Raw genomic sequence first — 16,358 nt, 5'->3', positions numbered from 1 at the left:
AGGGGGTTCTTAAATGAATATTCTAGTCCTTAAATGGTGTGTAAATAAAGGTATTATCTTACAACTTGTTAAATATATTTATTCAGACTGGACATAACATTTTTATGTATTTTTTAAAATGAATACAGTCACAAAAAAGTGGATCTTCCCTAGCTTGGGCGAAATTTAATTAATATATATATATATATATATATATATATATATATATATATATATATAGGGTATAATATATATATATAGTTTATTATTTTAATAAAAAGATTGTTACAATTTGGAAATCCATCACATCTAAAAACAACAAAGTTTTCAATCTTTTTGGTGACTTAAACACTGGCAATTAGAATATGTTATTCACAACATTCTTTGGGCCCAAGTTTAAAGATATATATTTTTTTATATTTTATAATATTTAAGGAACACACCATTTTCAGGGGTGCCCTTCTGTATAAATTTCTGGCTCAGCTTTTATACTTGTTTTTTTTTTTTCCTTTTGTTTTTATTTTTACCTTTTTAAATATATACTTTTCAAAGTTGAAATCCCCCAAAATTGATTTGCTGCAAAGAACATGTTTTACCAGCCTAGGGATTATCCCATAGACTAAATGTTAATTGCATATGTTGTATAGAAGTCCTCCAAAACCATGTATTTCAAAAATACATTTTCATATAAACTGCAAAAACTAAACGTGATTTATTTTGATTTATTTTTTTACCCATCTTTGTACATTTAAAAGCAAACTTTTGTGCCCTTTTTTCTAAATGTTAATATTCATTCTGTAGACTTCACTCAAACGCTCTGGACTGTATATTATGAACTTATTCACAGCAACAATGGGTCTGAGTCAGACCCTCTCGTATTAAGTAGAGATACTAAATATATTGTACATTTATGTTTTATAAACTTTTTATTTCATCAACATTGGGGATGTTATTTCTTTCAAGAAAGTGACTTATTTCTTCCGTTATCTTGGCAGTGACGGAAATCTTTTTCTGTCATTTTCTTAAGACAAGCAATTGTATCTTTATGTAAAATAAACAGTGCCGTACAGAGTATTAATAAAGCCATTTTAAAATATGATTTGCAATTGTGAACCAGTTGAGGTAAACCAGTAAAACAAACATTTTCACTTCCTTCAGTCCTACGTTGCTGATCCCAGTTCCAATGCAGTATCAATGTATAATTTAAAAATGAAATCATAATCTGCCATTGCATTCATACCTAGCTGAAACATTGATACCACCATAGTTCATTGCATTTCAAAGGGTCCAGCATTTGTTCATGATGTTGCCAAATAAGATCAGTTTGAAGCTTTTCTGAAGAGAAACCCCAATTATATTATGAAGCAGAAGCTCAGTAGTTCTTTAACAACCTTTAAAGGCAACATGAGGCTTATACTCCTAGGTTTCATAATTAGAAGTCAAACAACTTCAGTTAAAATGTGATTATCTGAACTCTTTCATTATCCAAACACCCCCTGGTCCCAATTAGTTCAAATTTTCTGAAATATATGTGCATTCCATATTATCTACACTGATTGAGGACATTTGGATTTGAGTTTGTATCAGGAATTATGGGGCTGTAAAGTTATAACCTCCCTGCAGAAGGAAATATAACCGCCTGTTGCCACAAATGAAGTTGAGCATGCCCAGTGGCTTGGAGCATAAATTACAGTACCCATTTAACACTAAATTCTGTTATTTTCTCAACTTTATACTCACAACACAGTAAAAAACATTACCTTCTGCAATAGTTTGGATATGTGAAATGACTCTTGGTTTTGCTTACTTTCAGGACTGTAGTTATTTTTAAAGGGAGTTTTGTACACTTGCATGGTTTATTTGCTGCTGCTCCCCAATCAAGAAACTTGTAATGGTCACTGTGCCAGTTGTCACTGAAATAACTGCTGTTTGAATCAGTCGGTTCTTTACACAGTGATCTTAAAAACAACATTTTATATATATATATATATATATATATATATATATATATATATATATATATATATATATATAATGACAGTGTGTACACTATCGTTAGTCTTAAATGCTTAAGCAATGAGAAGAATGCATAACTGAAACCAAAGAATTTTAATGTAAAACTCAAGGTCGTTTCTTGTTTGCTGAAGAACAGTAAGTGTGCAGTAGAGTATATACAACACTTGGGAAACTAATGGAGACAGTAGATTTGAAGCATGTACATTGATTTCTGACAACCTAAACATTCAGTTTTGGTACAAGTGAGTTGTTCTCCAAAATATTAATGACACACTATGTTTTTTCCCCAGAGAGGTAGTTTTATTTATTTTTTATAATTGCAACCATAGTAAAAAACAATCTCTGGTATTCGTTCAACTGGGGGAGAAATACAGTGGCGAGAAAATGTAAACCTGCCATTAATCCTAAAGTTTATTGCATGTACAGTTAATGAAGAATCTTGCCATTGCACAGTATTAACTCTTTGCTGTTGTGTGTTTTGTTTGTTTTTTGCCCATTTCTACATGCATTATACAAGATAAACAAGAACTACATTTTGTCAGAAATAATTTGGATTACTTAAGATATGGAGAAACTGCCTTTTCCTTTTAACATTTCTATGTATTCATGTAATAAATATTATATAACTTAACCCAGAAAATGCTGTTGTGTAAAGAAAAACAACCAGCTTTAAAAGCTAGTGCATCTGAAAAATCTGCAGCTTAATATTTTATTTTCTTTCAAAAACAATTAAAAAACATGGTCCATAGAAGTTAACAAGTTTTGTCATGTATTGTACACAAGCAAAATGACTTATCGCCGAAACACTTGTGTCCAGTGGCCAGCAAGCACTGAAGGCACCATGTCTACTAGTTCTCATATATAAAGTAATAGGTGCTTAAACTTATTTTCAGAGAATACTTTGAGCAAAATGCCCTTTTATATGAACTGTTGTCTACAACCTGGCCACTATGCTCTTGCTGTTCTAGGTATCCTACCATTCTAGATGTGTCTTGGGGACAACAGGTCAGTTTTACATTAAAGAGTCCTCTTCCAGCAGTGCAATACTGTACATAAATCCAAACCACAGCCCTGTCTTATCGGGGCTGGCCGAGAAGTCCTGCTTTGGCAGCTAAAGCCTCATTCTGTTGAATATGATACTCCTGGAATCGCATCGATATTCTTTGTGTCATCTTCAGGTACTTCTGAAGGCAACTTTCAGAGCATGTCATCTAGAAAAAAAGAAAATGCACTCAAAATAATACACCTGTAGAATAATTTAATAGTTATCCAAGGTCCAGCTTTTTTATTTATTTATTTTTACTATGAATACATGTGAGCTTAATTATCCACACCATGCCTCCTTTTGTACAGGCCATTTAGTTTTCATACATAATGCTTGTACAGCTGTGTAATATATAATTTTCTAAAGACCACGAAGGCATTAGCTGAAACTTTCTATACTTGACTAGTTACAATATGTTTCTTATTGAAGTTACAAGTGGCTGCATTGATTCCTCCAGATCAGGTTAATTTTGGCATGTAAACATCAATAGTTACTATGGCAGCTGTATCCTCTCTTTCTGTGAAGTAACTTTGATATTTGCCTTTACATCAAAGTTTACATTTCTCATGTAAACCTTGTTGGCTGCATGAACATGAGTTGCATATTTGAGACTAGGTTATCATATCGCCAAGGGCAGGCAGGAAGGTCCTGATGAAGGTTTTTTTTTTTTAATTCTGAGGCATGCAAGTATGGTGAGCTTTCCTCAATGACCACCACCTCTATATCAACTTATTTTTTCTGGTTCAGAGTCTATGCTTCAGGTCTGCTTGCCCGCCACAGACATGTAATTGAGGCTTTATAACTAACAGATCTCAAATGTGCAAACGAACATTTTTAATTTAAAACACGGTATCTGGTACAGAACTATACTAGCTTCAATGAATTCACAAGAATAGCACATAGGTGCACACTGCGTAATGGTAACGTGGAATTATTTCATAACCCATGCACTTTTATAGCAAATGAAATATTAAAAAAAAAAAAAAAATGTACATACCTCCTCTGGTTTCACCTCTCTGGTGGTAAAATCTTTTACACAGTCCATAAAACAAGTCTCTGTTAGTTTGTTGTATGTACCCAGAAATTCCTTAAACTACAAACACATACAAAGGCATTATAATGATGAATTCATTGCTGGATATAATTATCTGGAATACATTTCTCTATACTACAGAATTATGTTAAAAAACCATTGGACAACTAAAAATGGTTTCTGGTTAAAGTACTGTGCAACTGTTACATACGAGATACGATTACGCCGTCCTACCTCACTAAACGACTTTTTTTTTTTTTTTTTTTTTTCTGTTAACATATAGTCGTTGGCAGGGTCACTATAATAAGAAGTGCATGACTGAAAATTCTGAAAGATCATTACCTGTTTAACTTGATCAGATTCAGTTATCTGTGCAGCCATTTCTTTTTTTTTTCACTTGCAGCTATGTACCTTTAAACAAATAAAAATGACAACCTCTTAATTCAAAACAAACAACACCTACATTGCGTCAAATACATGTTGGAATCATAGTAACATAAAAACAAAAACAAAAAAAAAAAACAAGGGATCACTGCGCGAAATGCATTTACATTTAAGTACAATGTCTTTGCACCACACAAAAACATCTTGTAAAATGTGAGTCTACACTATGATAAATAACATTTTCCCTAATAGTATTTTCCAGCAAACACACTGAGCGTGTTGTGAACGAAAACATTCACGCAGTTGTTCTTAAACACTGATGCGGTGTAAATATTTTTTTTCACCATTTAGCAGAGACATACTTATGTCTGCAAAACTAATACTATCGAGAAAAAAAAAAAAAAATACAGCGCATACATGCACAAAATTATAAACATATGGATATTTAGAAGACTTGAAAACATACCGCTACTCATCTAGACACGGACAGAGAAGACAGCCTGTGTGAATGTCACACAGCAAATTAACCCCTCCCCTCAGGCCTGCATGTGTGTAACATTTTTACAAGCTGGTCTTAATGTAAGCCAAATTAGCTCACATAAAACTTCAAACACATATTGCACAGTAATTTAAATGACGCCCAATTAAAAAGAGTTATGCCACAAAGAGTATCTGTGTAAATTAAATTCTCACCACCTCTGTTTTCGGATACTACCAGGTCATTCAACCAAGGGACATGTGAGTTCTACTATCACAGACAGCCTGCCATCACTAACATTACATTCGATATATTTGTATGTGTGTGTCTTTGTGTATAGATTATAAGTTCACGTTGACATAAAAATATATACTATTTTATTAAATCAATAATTAAGAACAACTGGCAAAGAAAGGGAAATGTTAAATGCTAAATTGTCGAAAACGCATACGAAGTCTACAAACAAGGTTTACGTTACGTGAAAGCAGTGGAGTTGCTTTCTAAATATTCCGATGTGGAATATAAGTACTATAACATAATGCGATTTAGCTGTCAATGTTTTTTATTTTTACTTATTTATTATTTTATCGTATAAATATAAATAAAGAGAAAGTGTAAAAGGAATACATGCATACACATTGTAAAAATCCGCTCGTAGGAAAAACATACAAATTTAATCTGACCCGAGTCTCAACAAACAGGTCCAGAATCATTTTAGTAAAAAAAAAAAATAAGATAGAAAGAAGTAGTATTTGTTTTTTAAAGTCGCCACTGCACACTTGACCCCCCCACCCAGGTAAAATGTATATATATATATATATATATATATATATATATATATATATATATATATATATATATATAATCCTTCCATGTCAACAGTTCAGGAGTTGGTAGTCAAGTTTAACTAACTGAAAGTTTTTTTTTTTTTTTATGAAGTTGATATATTTAAAATATGATATACCTTACCAATAAAACGTGTTTTCCAGCTGTTAGATGATTTGTGAATGAGACGCTCAACGTGAAGATTTTCTGGGTGTTCTTGTTTCAGCGGGGACTGTAAACATAGGGAGAGCACCGGTGACGCCAGCGAGTTCCAACTGAAACTTTTAAATCATGAGAACCGGTGGATACAGCAGTCACTCAAACCAGATGAAGGAGCCATTCACGTCTTCTTTTTCATTTTTATTTTTTGTCTGCGTAGTATTAAATACATTGATGATTGTAGTGTCACTGATGAAGCGGAAGACAACCCTCAGATTCACTTTTTGCTGCAATTGACAAAAAACCAAACAAACAAACAAACAAACAAACAAACAAACAAAAAAAACCCTTTCGGTGCTTTGCTTTTGACATTTTGGGAATTGAAGGTGGGACATTGATTGTTAAAAAGCAAAACATTAATAGGAAGACACAAAATATAAAGGAATTTAAATTACAACTTCAGGAAAGTTTTCTTAATTCCAGGAGTTGATCAGAATTTGAATAAGAAATCCACATCGTTTTAAAGATAGAAATACATTGTTAAGAATGGATAATGTCGATCGCTCACAAGCAAACTGTTCCACGCCGTCAATAGTGACAGCGGGAAGGGAAAGTATGGAATCATCTTTAACTTCCAATGCCGGTGACATTTTAATAAGATCAACAAGTCTTCATCATGCGAGAAACACAAGCGCCGACAACGATCATGATGTCAGTAATGTCTCCAGTGGATTTGTTTGCTACAATAAAAAGGTTAAATTCTCAGTTAAAAAGCTCCGGGAAGTTGGTTCTCCGTACCACACGAATGAGTATAAGAAACAGGCAGAAAACAATGCCCCTGACCAGATGTTTATCCCACCAGCGTTACCTGCTAATAAACCTGCCCACTCTGCTGATGATAGGAGAGAGTCAGTGCGCGACGGTAAGTCGTCTAGTTTTTTTTTCAATTTTTTATTTTATTTTCCAAGATCATATTTTTTAAATGTATTTATGTATTATGAAATTGGACCATTGCTTTCATTTTCCATTGTTTATTCACAATTTAAATAAATACAAATAATAAAAAAAAAAACATTACATGTACGATTTTTAACTGTACTGTAGATAAATAAAACTGCAGCACGAAACGTCACAGGCTATTGTTTGTAATGATATATAATGAAAACATCATTAACACGTTGCATACCCTACTGACTCAGTAGGTTTGTTTTAGTGGTTCATGGTACATCAAAACTAAGCGTTCCCGCTTTTTCCAAGTATGTGCCGCCAGTAAACACTTCTGATCATCAGCAATTTGGCTAATCCACTGGAAAATGTAGTAGACAGTGTGCATGGAAATGGATCAGGTCTTGTTAGGGTTAAGCTATAAGCATGCTTTTCTAGTAGTTTGTGTGACATTAGTACACTGACTGGAACAACGAGTTTCTTCGGATTTTAAAAGTACAGTTTGAAATAAGTCAGGCTTAAAGAAAACGTCTTTCTGCTCCATGTAACGAGCGTGACTAGTCTGCCAAGTAATTTATCCATTCATGAATCAATTGACGCTGTGACGTAAAAAGTAAACTTTACAGTCAGTTGTTTTTGAGCGCCCTCTGTCGCCTTGGTTTCTCCATAGCCACTTTACAGGCGTAAAAACCAAGACATTAGTACATATACTGTATTTAACTGAATGGAGGGAAGTACATTTAACCCTGTTGTAGATAGGTATTAGGGGGACCCCACCTAAAAAACAACAACAAAAAAAAAAACAACGCCTTTTGTACATAGGACTTTAAAGTGGTGTCAAGTACAATACATTCTGTGGTAGGTACTGCAAACAAATAAACAATATTTAAATAATTATTGAATAAATTGTTTATGAATAGTTTTCCCACTCAAATATTGCTTTTTTGCTTCCAGCTGATTCTCTGATTCCAGCTTGGAACACCACAAAGCGACAGCCTTTGCATGGACATGAAAACAGCCCAGGTTCTATGTCCCATCAGGCAAGTATTTGTTTGCAAAAGTGTCTACTGTGTATTGTCTTAAAACGTAACTTCCCTGTGAGGGGAGCGTATGTAAATGTGCAAACATTTGCTTTATAGGTATACTGTATTGTGATTTTCTCAGTCAAATTAGATTGTGGGTATTGTACCAGAAAAACCTGCTGCTGATTTTATAAAACGCCACCGCCAGTGTCAAAGCTGCATATCTCCAAAACCATCGGAGGCAGGGTCTTCATATTTGCAGGGTTAGCTATATAAACCCTCATTGCTAAATGTGTTTGTCATTGATATAGCCGCCATATTGAGGTCATTTTACTTTATACTTTTCTGCATAGGGAGTGCACTTTGAGTGAATATCTTAGATTTACACACCTTTTTGATAGCTTTTTTTTTTAACCTATACATTTGACATCATCTTTGCAAACTATTCTAATATGACCTCCCTCTTAGATGATGCCCCTGAGGAAACTCCACTTTCTAGATACCTGTATTAATAAACAAGTTCAGCGGTAAAAAACAGAAAGGTTAATATTGTGATTTGTTTGACATATTTGAAGGATTATGACATAATAATAATAATAATAATAATAATAATATAATAATAATAAATAATAATAACAACATATTATATAAAAATATTATTCCCTTGTATTTGCCTATATTCCTCATTTAGAGTTTTCTTTTCATCAATAGGTGGATGCAAGTGCTCACATAATGTGACAAACTGTCTTAGCAATAATGTGCTTATAACATTCTGGAGAACTTTTAGGCCTTGTAGTATTTTGTCAGGGGAGTTTGCTAGCTGACCAGTCATGTTCTTTTCTGTACAGGTGCCAGAAAAAGATGCTCAGGAGCGTGGTGTAAGAGGCACCTTTTTAAAAAATCCTCCAGATGGCAGTAGAAAAGAAGGTAAAACACAAATGGACAGAAACAATCAGCAATGTTCAACAGCACATGGAAGGATATTGTAAAAGTTCATCTCAATAAGTAGACATTCTCGGTTCTGTGAAAAGGGGGTTATAATCTAAATCTAATCCTAAATCCATTTGAATTGGTTTCAGTAATGATGTTTTACATTTGTAGTTTTGTCACTGATCAGAAACCGTTGACATTAGTAGTGCTTTATTGTCTTGTAGGTCTACATAATAACAAGTCAGTAGATGTTCAGCAATAAAACAGAATACAAATGCCAGCATCGTTTTCCAAGAAAACACATGTTCATGGAATGGCCTAGCTTTTATAAAATAATGTACACAAAACAAATATGACTAGCCTCATTTTAATTCCATGCTGCAATTGCAGTAGAAAAAAACCCCACAAACTTTTATGGTGTATTTAATACATGTAAAACAACTGGAAGGGATATTGCCAACTCCGACAGCAACATATCTCACAAAGCAAAGAATGAAATTGCCTGCAACCATGATTTGCAATGGGCAGTGTTCCTACGCAAACACCCCCTCGAATGATAATTGACTTTGCAAAGCTCTACTACATACAGGTGGTGCAGAGCTGCCCTCTGATAAGGCTTTTTTTTTTATCCAAGCCTAGCGATGCAATCTTTTAAATTATTGTTTCTATTAGGTAAAACTGTCAGTCACTGATAACACAAATATAATTGTGCTGTTGCACGTACTCTACTGCTGGGGGCCAGAAACATTCTGTAATGTATAAATACTTTTCTCTGGGCTGCGATACAAATGTTTGTATTACAATTATCTTTTGTATGAATTTTAATACAAGGTACCATGTTTAGTTTACTAGGTGGCAAATACCCTTTTCACAGTTATGGAATTGTAATTTAGGCTAACAATACAATCATGCCCATTATTTCAACAGATTGCTGCAGTGTTGTGATAACACATGACTGTTCACAGAATATATCTATATTGCTACATTGTTGTGATGGCCACTAGCTTTTGTATATATATATATATATATATATATATATATATATATATATATATATATATATATATATATATATATATATATATATATATATTTCAGCTTCACTGAACTGACATGTCAAACCTTGTTCTATCTAAAGTACAAGGAGTAGTATATCGTTTAGGGGAGTGCTATGCTCAGATCATTAAAGGGTGTCCAACATACAAATCTTTATTATATTGAATTTTATTTTAAATGATGTTCATAATCTACCTGACTAATCTGTTCTGATCGGTTTTATGTGTTTCTTTTAAGACTGTAAATTATATAGTATATTACAGACATGTTTCCCATTAACTTGTTTGTTTTAGAGAAACAAATTACACTAGTTTTGTAAAGCATATTTAAATCACCAGTATAAGGTTTAAATGTTAAGCAGATATTTCCATGCATTCATTTTTTAATGCTTCTCTACCAATTTACCTTTTGGGTCTATAGGAAGTGACATAGTGATCTCGCAGTATTCTGTTGGTCGAAAAGAAGCAATGAAAGCAGTTTTTAAACAGAGGTGGGTGTGTCATAATGCTTTTCATTCTTTTTGTACGTCTTCTGTTGACTCTAATACACTTTATATGTAGTGGATTGTACATTGGGGAGCGTAACTGTTGTAGAAATCACACATTGCTTGAAAAAAGAAACATACACAAATGTACATGATCTTTTCTTATGGTATTTTGGATTTAAATTGTGAGAATAGACTCTCAAGTTCTGTTTTAATTACCTTTTCATGCTGTAAAAAGAATTGTTTCAAACATGTTTGGAGGCCTGTTAATCCATTTGTCAATAACTTTCCATTGTCTTACCTTTCTTCCTTAAAGACCAAGTTTTTACTCTGATAAGATCAATCCGCACAGAAAACTGATAAAAATAAATCCATATTTCTGAGGTCTTGTTTTATCTTGTTATTTACAGCCAAATCTGGGCTCTGAGAAAATAAATTGGGCTTTTAAAATGTATTAAGAGTCAACTCAATCAATTTCTGCCCAAATGTACCTGTGTTATAAAACAAGAAATAATGGCAACTCCTTTAAGAAAGAATTGTATTTTTTTTTTAAAGTATTAGAATGAACGAAAGAGAAACATTATTTCCTACTGTTAGTGGTGTATGCAAAAAGTAGTTTATGGTTGAGCAGGTACCAAAAAAAGAAATCATTAATTAGCAGCATAGTATGATGGAATCATCAGGAACCAGGGAATTAATATTATTTACTTGTATTTTAAAATACAATACCAGAAACTTGACTAAAATTGTATTTTACTTAGTGCTGGGAAGGACATATGTTTTTCATGTTTAAACACATTTTCCTACATTTTGAATTAAGTAGTAAGTAAGTACTACCATATTACTATAAATAAACCCCCAACTTACTTTCTAAACAATTGACAGAGACGCTATAATACACAGTTCAATGTGTGTTATTTATTCCAGACACCATTTATGCTTTGGTTTAGCCTGATATCTTGTTGATAGTCATTTATTATTTACAGGAGTCATTATGAACATATGGTTTCCAAGGTTACAGCCTAGTGGATATAATCTGAACATTCTTTCTGGAACTTCTGGTTCTGATGAAATTATGAAAACCCCTGCCTGCAGGACTCTTGAGAAACACTGTTTTCCATAAACTAGGAGTCATATTTCCCAGGAGTCTTGTCTCTCAGAGCGAGCAGAGTATTACCCAGGCCTCTGGATTATTAGTTTTGTCTGCACAATTGCTTTCCTGACTGACAGTTTGCTGTTGCGTACTCCAAGGGGGGTATGCACAAACATGTGTCTTGAGTCATTCTGTGCCAAATCAACCCATGCCCCAAATTTTGTTTGAAATATGTGATCAAGCTGGGGTGTCCAGATCAGTTCAACCAAATATAATGATACAATCTTTGCAGGACACAAAATGGTAAAATAGAAAAATGCAATATTGCCAGTATGTATTATTTTACTTTGAATTAAAGTATTTTTGTAATATGATTTAAGGGGAATCCTTTTCATCCCTGGTGCCAAAACCCCATGGTTTTTTTTCTCCCCATTATATGATTTGAAAACTTCCTGACATTTGTTAAGATGGTCTGTGCTTTGTGTAATGGTTTACATGCCAGTGCTTCCAAGGCTGCTGTTGGCAAACTGCAATACATTCAGAACTCTGCCCCTCGCATTTTAACTGGCACCAAATTGGGTGGTCATAGTACACAAGTTCTTGCCTCTCTTCATTGATTGCCGGTCAACAGTAGGATTGATTTTAGAATTTTACTGATAACTTACCAGGCTCTAAATGGCATGGCCCCAGATTACCTCTGCTTTGTTAACAAGGTACATTCCCACACGTAACCCACAACAAGGTACATTCCCACATGTAACTAACACTGTGCGAATTCAGATCTGTTAAGGATTCCAAAGGCTAAGCTTCATTCTATTGGTGACGGGGCTTTTTCCTGTTATGCGCCTAGCCTTTGGAATAATCTTCCGCAGGTGATCAAGGATGCTAATACTGTTGAAGCTTTTGAAAATAACTAAAAACGCATCTCTGTGTACAGGCATTTCATCATGGTTAGGCTTATGTCACTGTGCAATGTTTTATTTTATAATCTGTGCTATTTTTAACTATATGCTTGTGTATTTGTTGTTTTTTTTTGTTTTTAGTGTTATTGTTCTAAACTGCGCTCTGAGATTTTTGCATTTATGCGCTATACAAAGTTAACATGTATTATTATTGTTATTATTATTATTATTATTATTATTATTATTATTATTATTATTATTGTGAGTTTACTGTAAACTTGCTGAAGCAGCTATTGCGTCTATAACAGCCACCATAATTAAATGACCTTGGCATCACTTCCCAGAAAAGACAAGTGATATGTAACCATATATCTATATCTACTTATATCATTTTATCTTTGAACTAACATGTTTTAATTGTTGTTTTAAAAAAATGTATTAGATCAAAAACTGGTCCTGTCCGGAAAGAGGTAAAGGTGCAGTTTTTGGAAAACCAGTCATCAGCAAAGAAGGAGCCCACAGTGGCAGAAAGCAGACCATCTTTCCACTGTGCAGCAGATCCCTCCATCACTGCAGCTGCTGCCACTGCTGCGGCCATAGCAGTAACTGCGCCTCTCCTCAAGGTGGGGAACATGCCCTGTATTAGAATCAGAATTGTCATACTTGGGGGGGGGGGGGGGGGTTTGTGGTATATCAAAAACTTCTAATGAGTAATTGTTTTTAGTTTAAAAAAAATACAGTGAATTACTGTTTCTAGTTGTAGTTTTATTCTTGAATTATTACAAAACACCCTACGGTATATAGTTCATCAGTTAACTCATGAACACTAGTGGCTTGAAAGAATGTAATAGATACCAATATGCTGCCACATCTTCAGCTTTTGTTTCACTTGTGTATAAGATGGATCTTAACTATTAAAATCTATAAATGTCTAACTCCTTCAATTATGAAAATTTGTGACCAAATCTAAATTTTTATTAAGTAATTAAATATCATAATAAGGTAATATAATCCTGTTCTTTACCAGTCCAGTGAACTGAAATTTCTGAATGTGAGATTAAATGTAGGTTGGAGAGCTATTCATTGAAAATCGTCAACTTTGGTTGAAGCGTTCGTTCACAACAATTGGTACGCTGCAGGCATTGGAGGACCCTGCTGTAGGAACTGGTTTGTTTGTAACAACACTCCCATACATGTGTGAAAACACAAAAATAGAACATCTATTTAAACATCAAGTCACCATGACCCAAATCAACTGTATGTACTGTACATGTAAAAGTGATAACAGAAAGACAGCTTCCTCCAAATAAGTTAAGTTTCTGATTCTAATAAGTAGCTGTCCTAGTTAGCAATTGGAAAAGCAGTAGGACACTGATTGTTTGTGGCAATTCCACTATATCTCTGTCAACGAATCTAAGCATCGCCATTCGAGGCTAATAAGATAACAAAACACTGTAAACTCTAAATCTTTCACAGTACAATACATGTGGCAAAAATACTTGCTATTACCAGGGTATATTTTAGGTAGATGCCTACTGTAGATCTTCAGTCATGCAATATGTGTTGAGCTCAAGCAAAAACTGCCATTTCCAGGGTCAGAGTGATTTGGAAGCCAAGATTTGTGACTTGGTGAAGAACCTTCAAGAGACAGACCTCCTGGTGCAACGTGAGCAGCACCAACATTCTAAAAGGCCTTTCCAGGACGAGAGGGTCGTCGAGCTGGAGAAACAGTTAAACACTCTTACAGAACAACGGCTTAACCATCTGGAGAAGCTCCAGCAGCAGCAGCTGGAGATGCAGGTAAAAGTGCTGATATTTGCAAAAGTGAGTAATGCTGGTCTAGATATATTAGAACCTTTTAGAAACATCTAAATGCTAAGAACAGGTTAATACCTGTTTTTCCCATATAGCTGATGAAGCATTTTGCATTAAGTTTCAGTGGGCTTTCTATGCTGGAGACCTCTGCCATTCCTCCAGCAGAATCTATGAGTAAAGCAGTAACCATGGCAATGAAATTTGTTTAATTCCAAATCCAATATTCACATACTATGTACAATGTAAACATCAATATCACTAAACCGGGTTTAATTTTTCATTAGTTATTATCTTCTGCCCTTATCTTTGCAATTTGTTACCACAGCACAACTTAATGATATTTACTGGTTTGTTATGGACACAAGGCTGTCTCCCTTTCTGTATTCCGGGAGAGATCCACAAGATGCAATTCAGATACTGGTAATAGAATCAAATCTTAAAGGTGCCATTGCGTATGATCAGATTGACTATGAGCTGCTACCCACACTTCACAGGTTTATTGAATGTACAGAATACACAGAAAGCAAATCAGAAAAAAGAAAATACATTCACAGTGGTTTCAAGTATAACTATTGTTTAATAAGGTACAACGTTTGTATTTGTCACTATTATTAGAGTGTTCTTTTAAAATTCCCTACTCATTATGATTCAGAAAAAAAGCCCTGCATTAAATGTATTTTGTTGCTGGCATGGACATTTAATGTTATAGATTTAATTAAATGTGCTCAGACTATGAATGCCTGGTTACAGGGAATCACGTTTAGAAATTCATGTTTTAACATTGTAAAACAAATCAATTAGACCAACCAAATATGTCTAACTGTCATTTTTTATTATTTAATATTTGATCTATACTGGTTAGCCTTTAAATTATGTAGTTATTTGGTTTGTAGAAGAATGCTTCTCCGTTCTGTATATTTCGGTTCGATATTTAAGCTGATAATGCATCTAGCTAGTACATACCTGTCAAAAGAGAAAGTTGCTTTAATAAGAAAAGAAAAAAAAAAAACTTCTTTAGCAGGCATATACTAACAGAATTTGTTTCAACATGTTTGTTATTACTGCTTCAGCGTGAACCCCATGCAATGTTGGTCTCATCTTGCACTGTCTTGCTTTTGTCAAAATAGCCTCCTGAAGCTTTGATCAAACTTTAAAAACTGTGTGGCATCAATGCAAGAATGTTAATACACAGTGTTCACATGACAACTCATTTGACACAGCTTGAATATACTGCCATAAGTGCTCAGCATTAGCTTGCTGCCTCAATGTTCTTTCTCTGTCAGCTCCAAGCAGTCTCTCCAGTAAATGGCTCTGGGGAGCTGCACAGCAGCTCACTGCGTTGTCTTGTGTTTGATCTCTTCACATGCACCCTCTTATAACCCACTGCTGTTTTATGTCAGTGTTGCTTATTTAACTCCTTCAGTCTGTATAGAAACAAAGTGAGGGGGATATTTACAGAGCCCACTGTGTTTTATATGCGCTAAAGTTATTTTTAAATGGTACAAATTAGTTATTTTTTAAAAATGGTACAAATTAAAATGCAACAGTCCTAGAAATTGTGCAAAAAACACTGTATTCAGATAATGACCAGCACTGGAAATCTTATTGTGAGGATGCAGCTGTTGTGCTGGTAAATAACTGCTGTTCTGATGATCTATCTAATACAAAAAGAGGACGTGGTCTGTCTGCACTACAGAGCAGGGAGGTTACATTTTTGATTGAGCTTAATTTGCTTTATCAGAGGATCAACCTCTTAGAACAATAGGCTTTCCAGTGCCGAGAGAAAAGACTTGTTGAATCATGCTCGAAATCTTGTCACATTTTTTGTGATCGCATTCTTTTTTCTCCCCTGTTTCTTAATCCTTCAGTCTCGTTTGATGAGCTCTACAATCAATGCTGTTGGTCTCACTTCAGCTTATTCTCACACAGTGCATCACGGTTCAGCAGCCACTTCACAACCTGGTCTGCAGCAGTTGCCTAGCAACCACAGCCAAGATTCACATCTTGGATCTCAGCATTCTGCCTCCCTTACAGCAGCAGCAGGTGTGGAAAAAAAAATCGTCTGTCAATTATTTACAGTACTCTGTGCATATATATGTGTGTGTGTGTGCATATTATATATATATATATATATATATATATATATATATATATATATATATATATATATATATATATATATATGTGTGTGT

General features: G+C 34.2%; 2 protein-coding genes across 4 annotated transcripts in view; one reads left to right on the top strand and one right to left on the bottom strand.

Annotated features, from left to right (window-relative positions):
- Positions 1 to 2,061: 2,061 nt before the first annotated feature.
- LOC121323916 (mitochondrial import inner membrane translocase subunit Tim9) lies at positions 2,062 to 5,223 on the bottom strand. Of its 3 annotated transcripts, none has more exons than XM_041265245.1 (4): positions 5,151 to 5,223; positions 4,416 to 4,484; positions 4,038 to 4,133; positions 2,062 to 3,206 (listed from the first exon to the last, which is right to left on the bottom strand). In XM_041265245.1, exons 2-4 carry the CDS (start codon positions 4,452 to 4,454, stop codon positions 3,072 to 3,074), a joined length of 270 nt encoding a protein of 89 aa, XP_041121179.1. In that variant the 5' UTR covers positions 4,455 to 4,484; positions 5,151 to 5,223; the 3' UTR covers positions 2,062 to 3,071. The 3 variants fall into 3 exon arrangements, with proteins under 3 accessions (XP_041121179.1, XP_041121177.1, XP_041121180.1); XM_041265243.1 differs by having other exon boundaries at positions 5,154 to 5,218; XM_041265246.1 differs by lacking the exon at positions 5,151 to 5,223 and adding an exon at positions 4,924 to 5,129.
- Positions 5,224 to 6,045: 822 nt separating this feature from the next.
- LOC121324318 (TALPID3 protein-like) overlaps positions 6,046 to 16,358 on the top strand; it is a 158,525-nt gene continuing 148,212 nt past the window's right edge. Inside the window, exons 1-7 of the mRNA XM_041266041.1 lie at positions 6,046 to 6,841; positions 7,819 to 7,904; positions 8,735 to 8,813; positions 10,293 to 10,362; positions 12,794 to 12,974; positions 13,945 to 14,151; positions 16,035 to 16,209. Of these exons, the coding sequence (XP_041121975.1) occupies positions 6,466 to 6,841; positions 7,819 to 7,904; positions 8,735 to 8,813; positions 10,293 to 10,362; positions 12,794 to 12,974; positions 13,945 to 14,151; positions 16,035 to 16,209 (1,174 nt within the window). The 5' untranslated portion in view covers positions 6,046 to 6,465. The remainder of the gene's footprint in view (positions 6,842 to 7,818; positions 7,905 to 8,734; positions 8,814 to 10,292; positions 10,363 to 12,793; positions 12,975 to 13,944; positions 14,152 to 16,034; positions 16,210 to 16,358) is intronic.

The sequence above is a fragment of the Polyodon spathula genome, chromosome 12 (assembly GCF_017654505.1).
Source record: "Polyodon spathula isolate WHYD16114869_AA chromosome 12, ASM1765450v1, whole genome shotgun sequence".
Taxonomy (NCBI): Eukaryota; Metazoa; Chordata; class Actinopteri; order Acipenseriformes; family Polyodontidae; genus Polyodon; species Polyodon spathula.
This window is presented reverse-complemented; position numbering and strand designations above follow the sequence as displayed.

Bases quoted from the DNA above. Each gene is read 5' to 3' on its own strand.
- LOC121323916 (XM_041265245.1), bottom strand. From the start codon at position 4,454: ATGGCTGCACAGATAACTGAATCTGATCAAGTTAAACAG. The intron at 4,134-4,415 runs GTAATGATCTTT...ATGTGTTTGTAG, and splicing joins AATCTGATCAAGTTAAACAG to TTTAAGGAATTTCTGGGTAC. The intron at 3,207-4,037 runs GTATGTACATTT...CTTTTTTTCTAG, and splicing joins GAGAGGTGAAACCAGAGGAG to ATGACATGCTCTGAAAGTTG.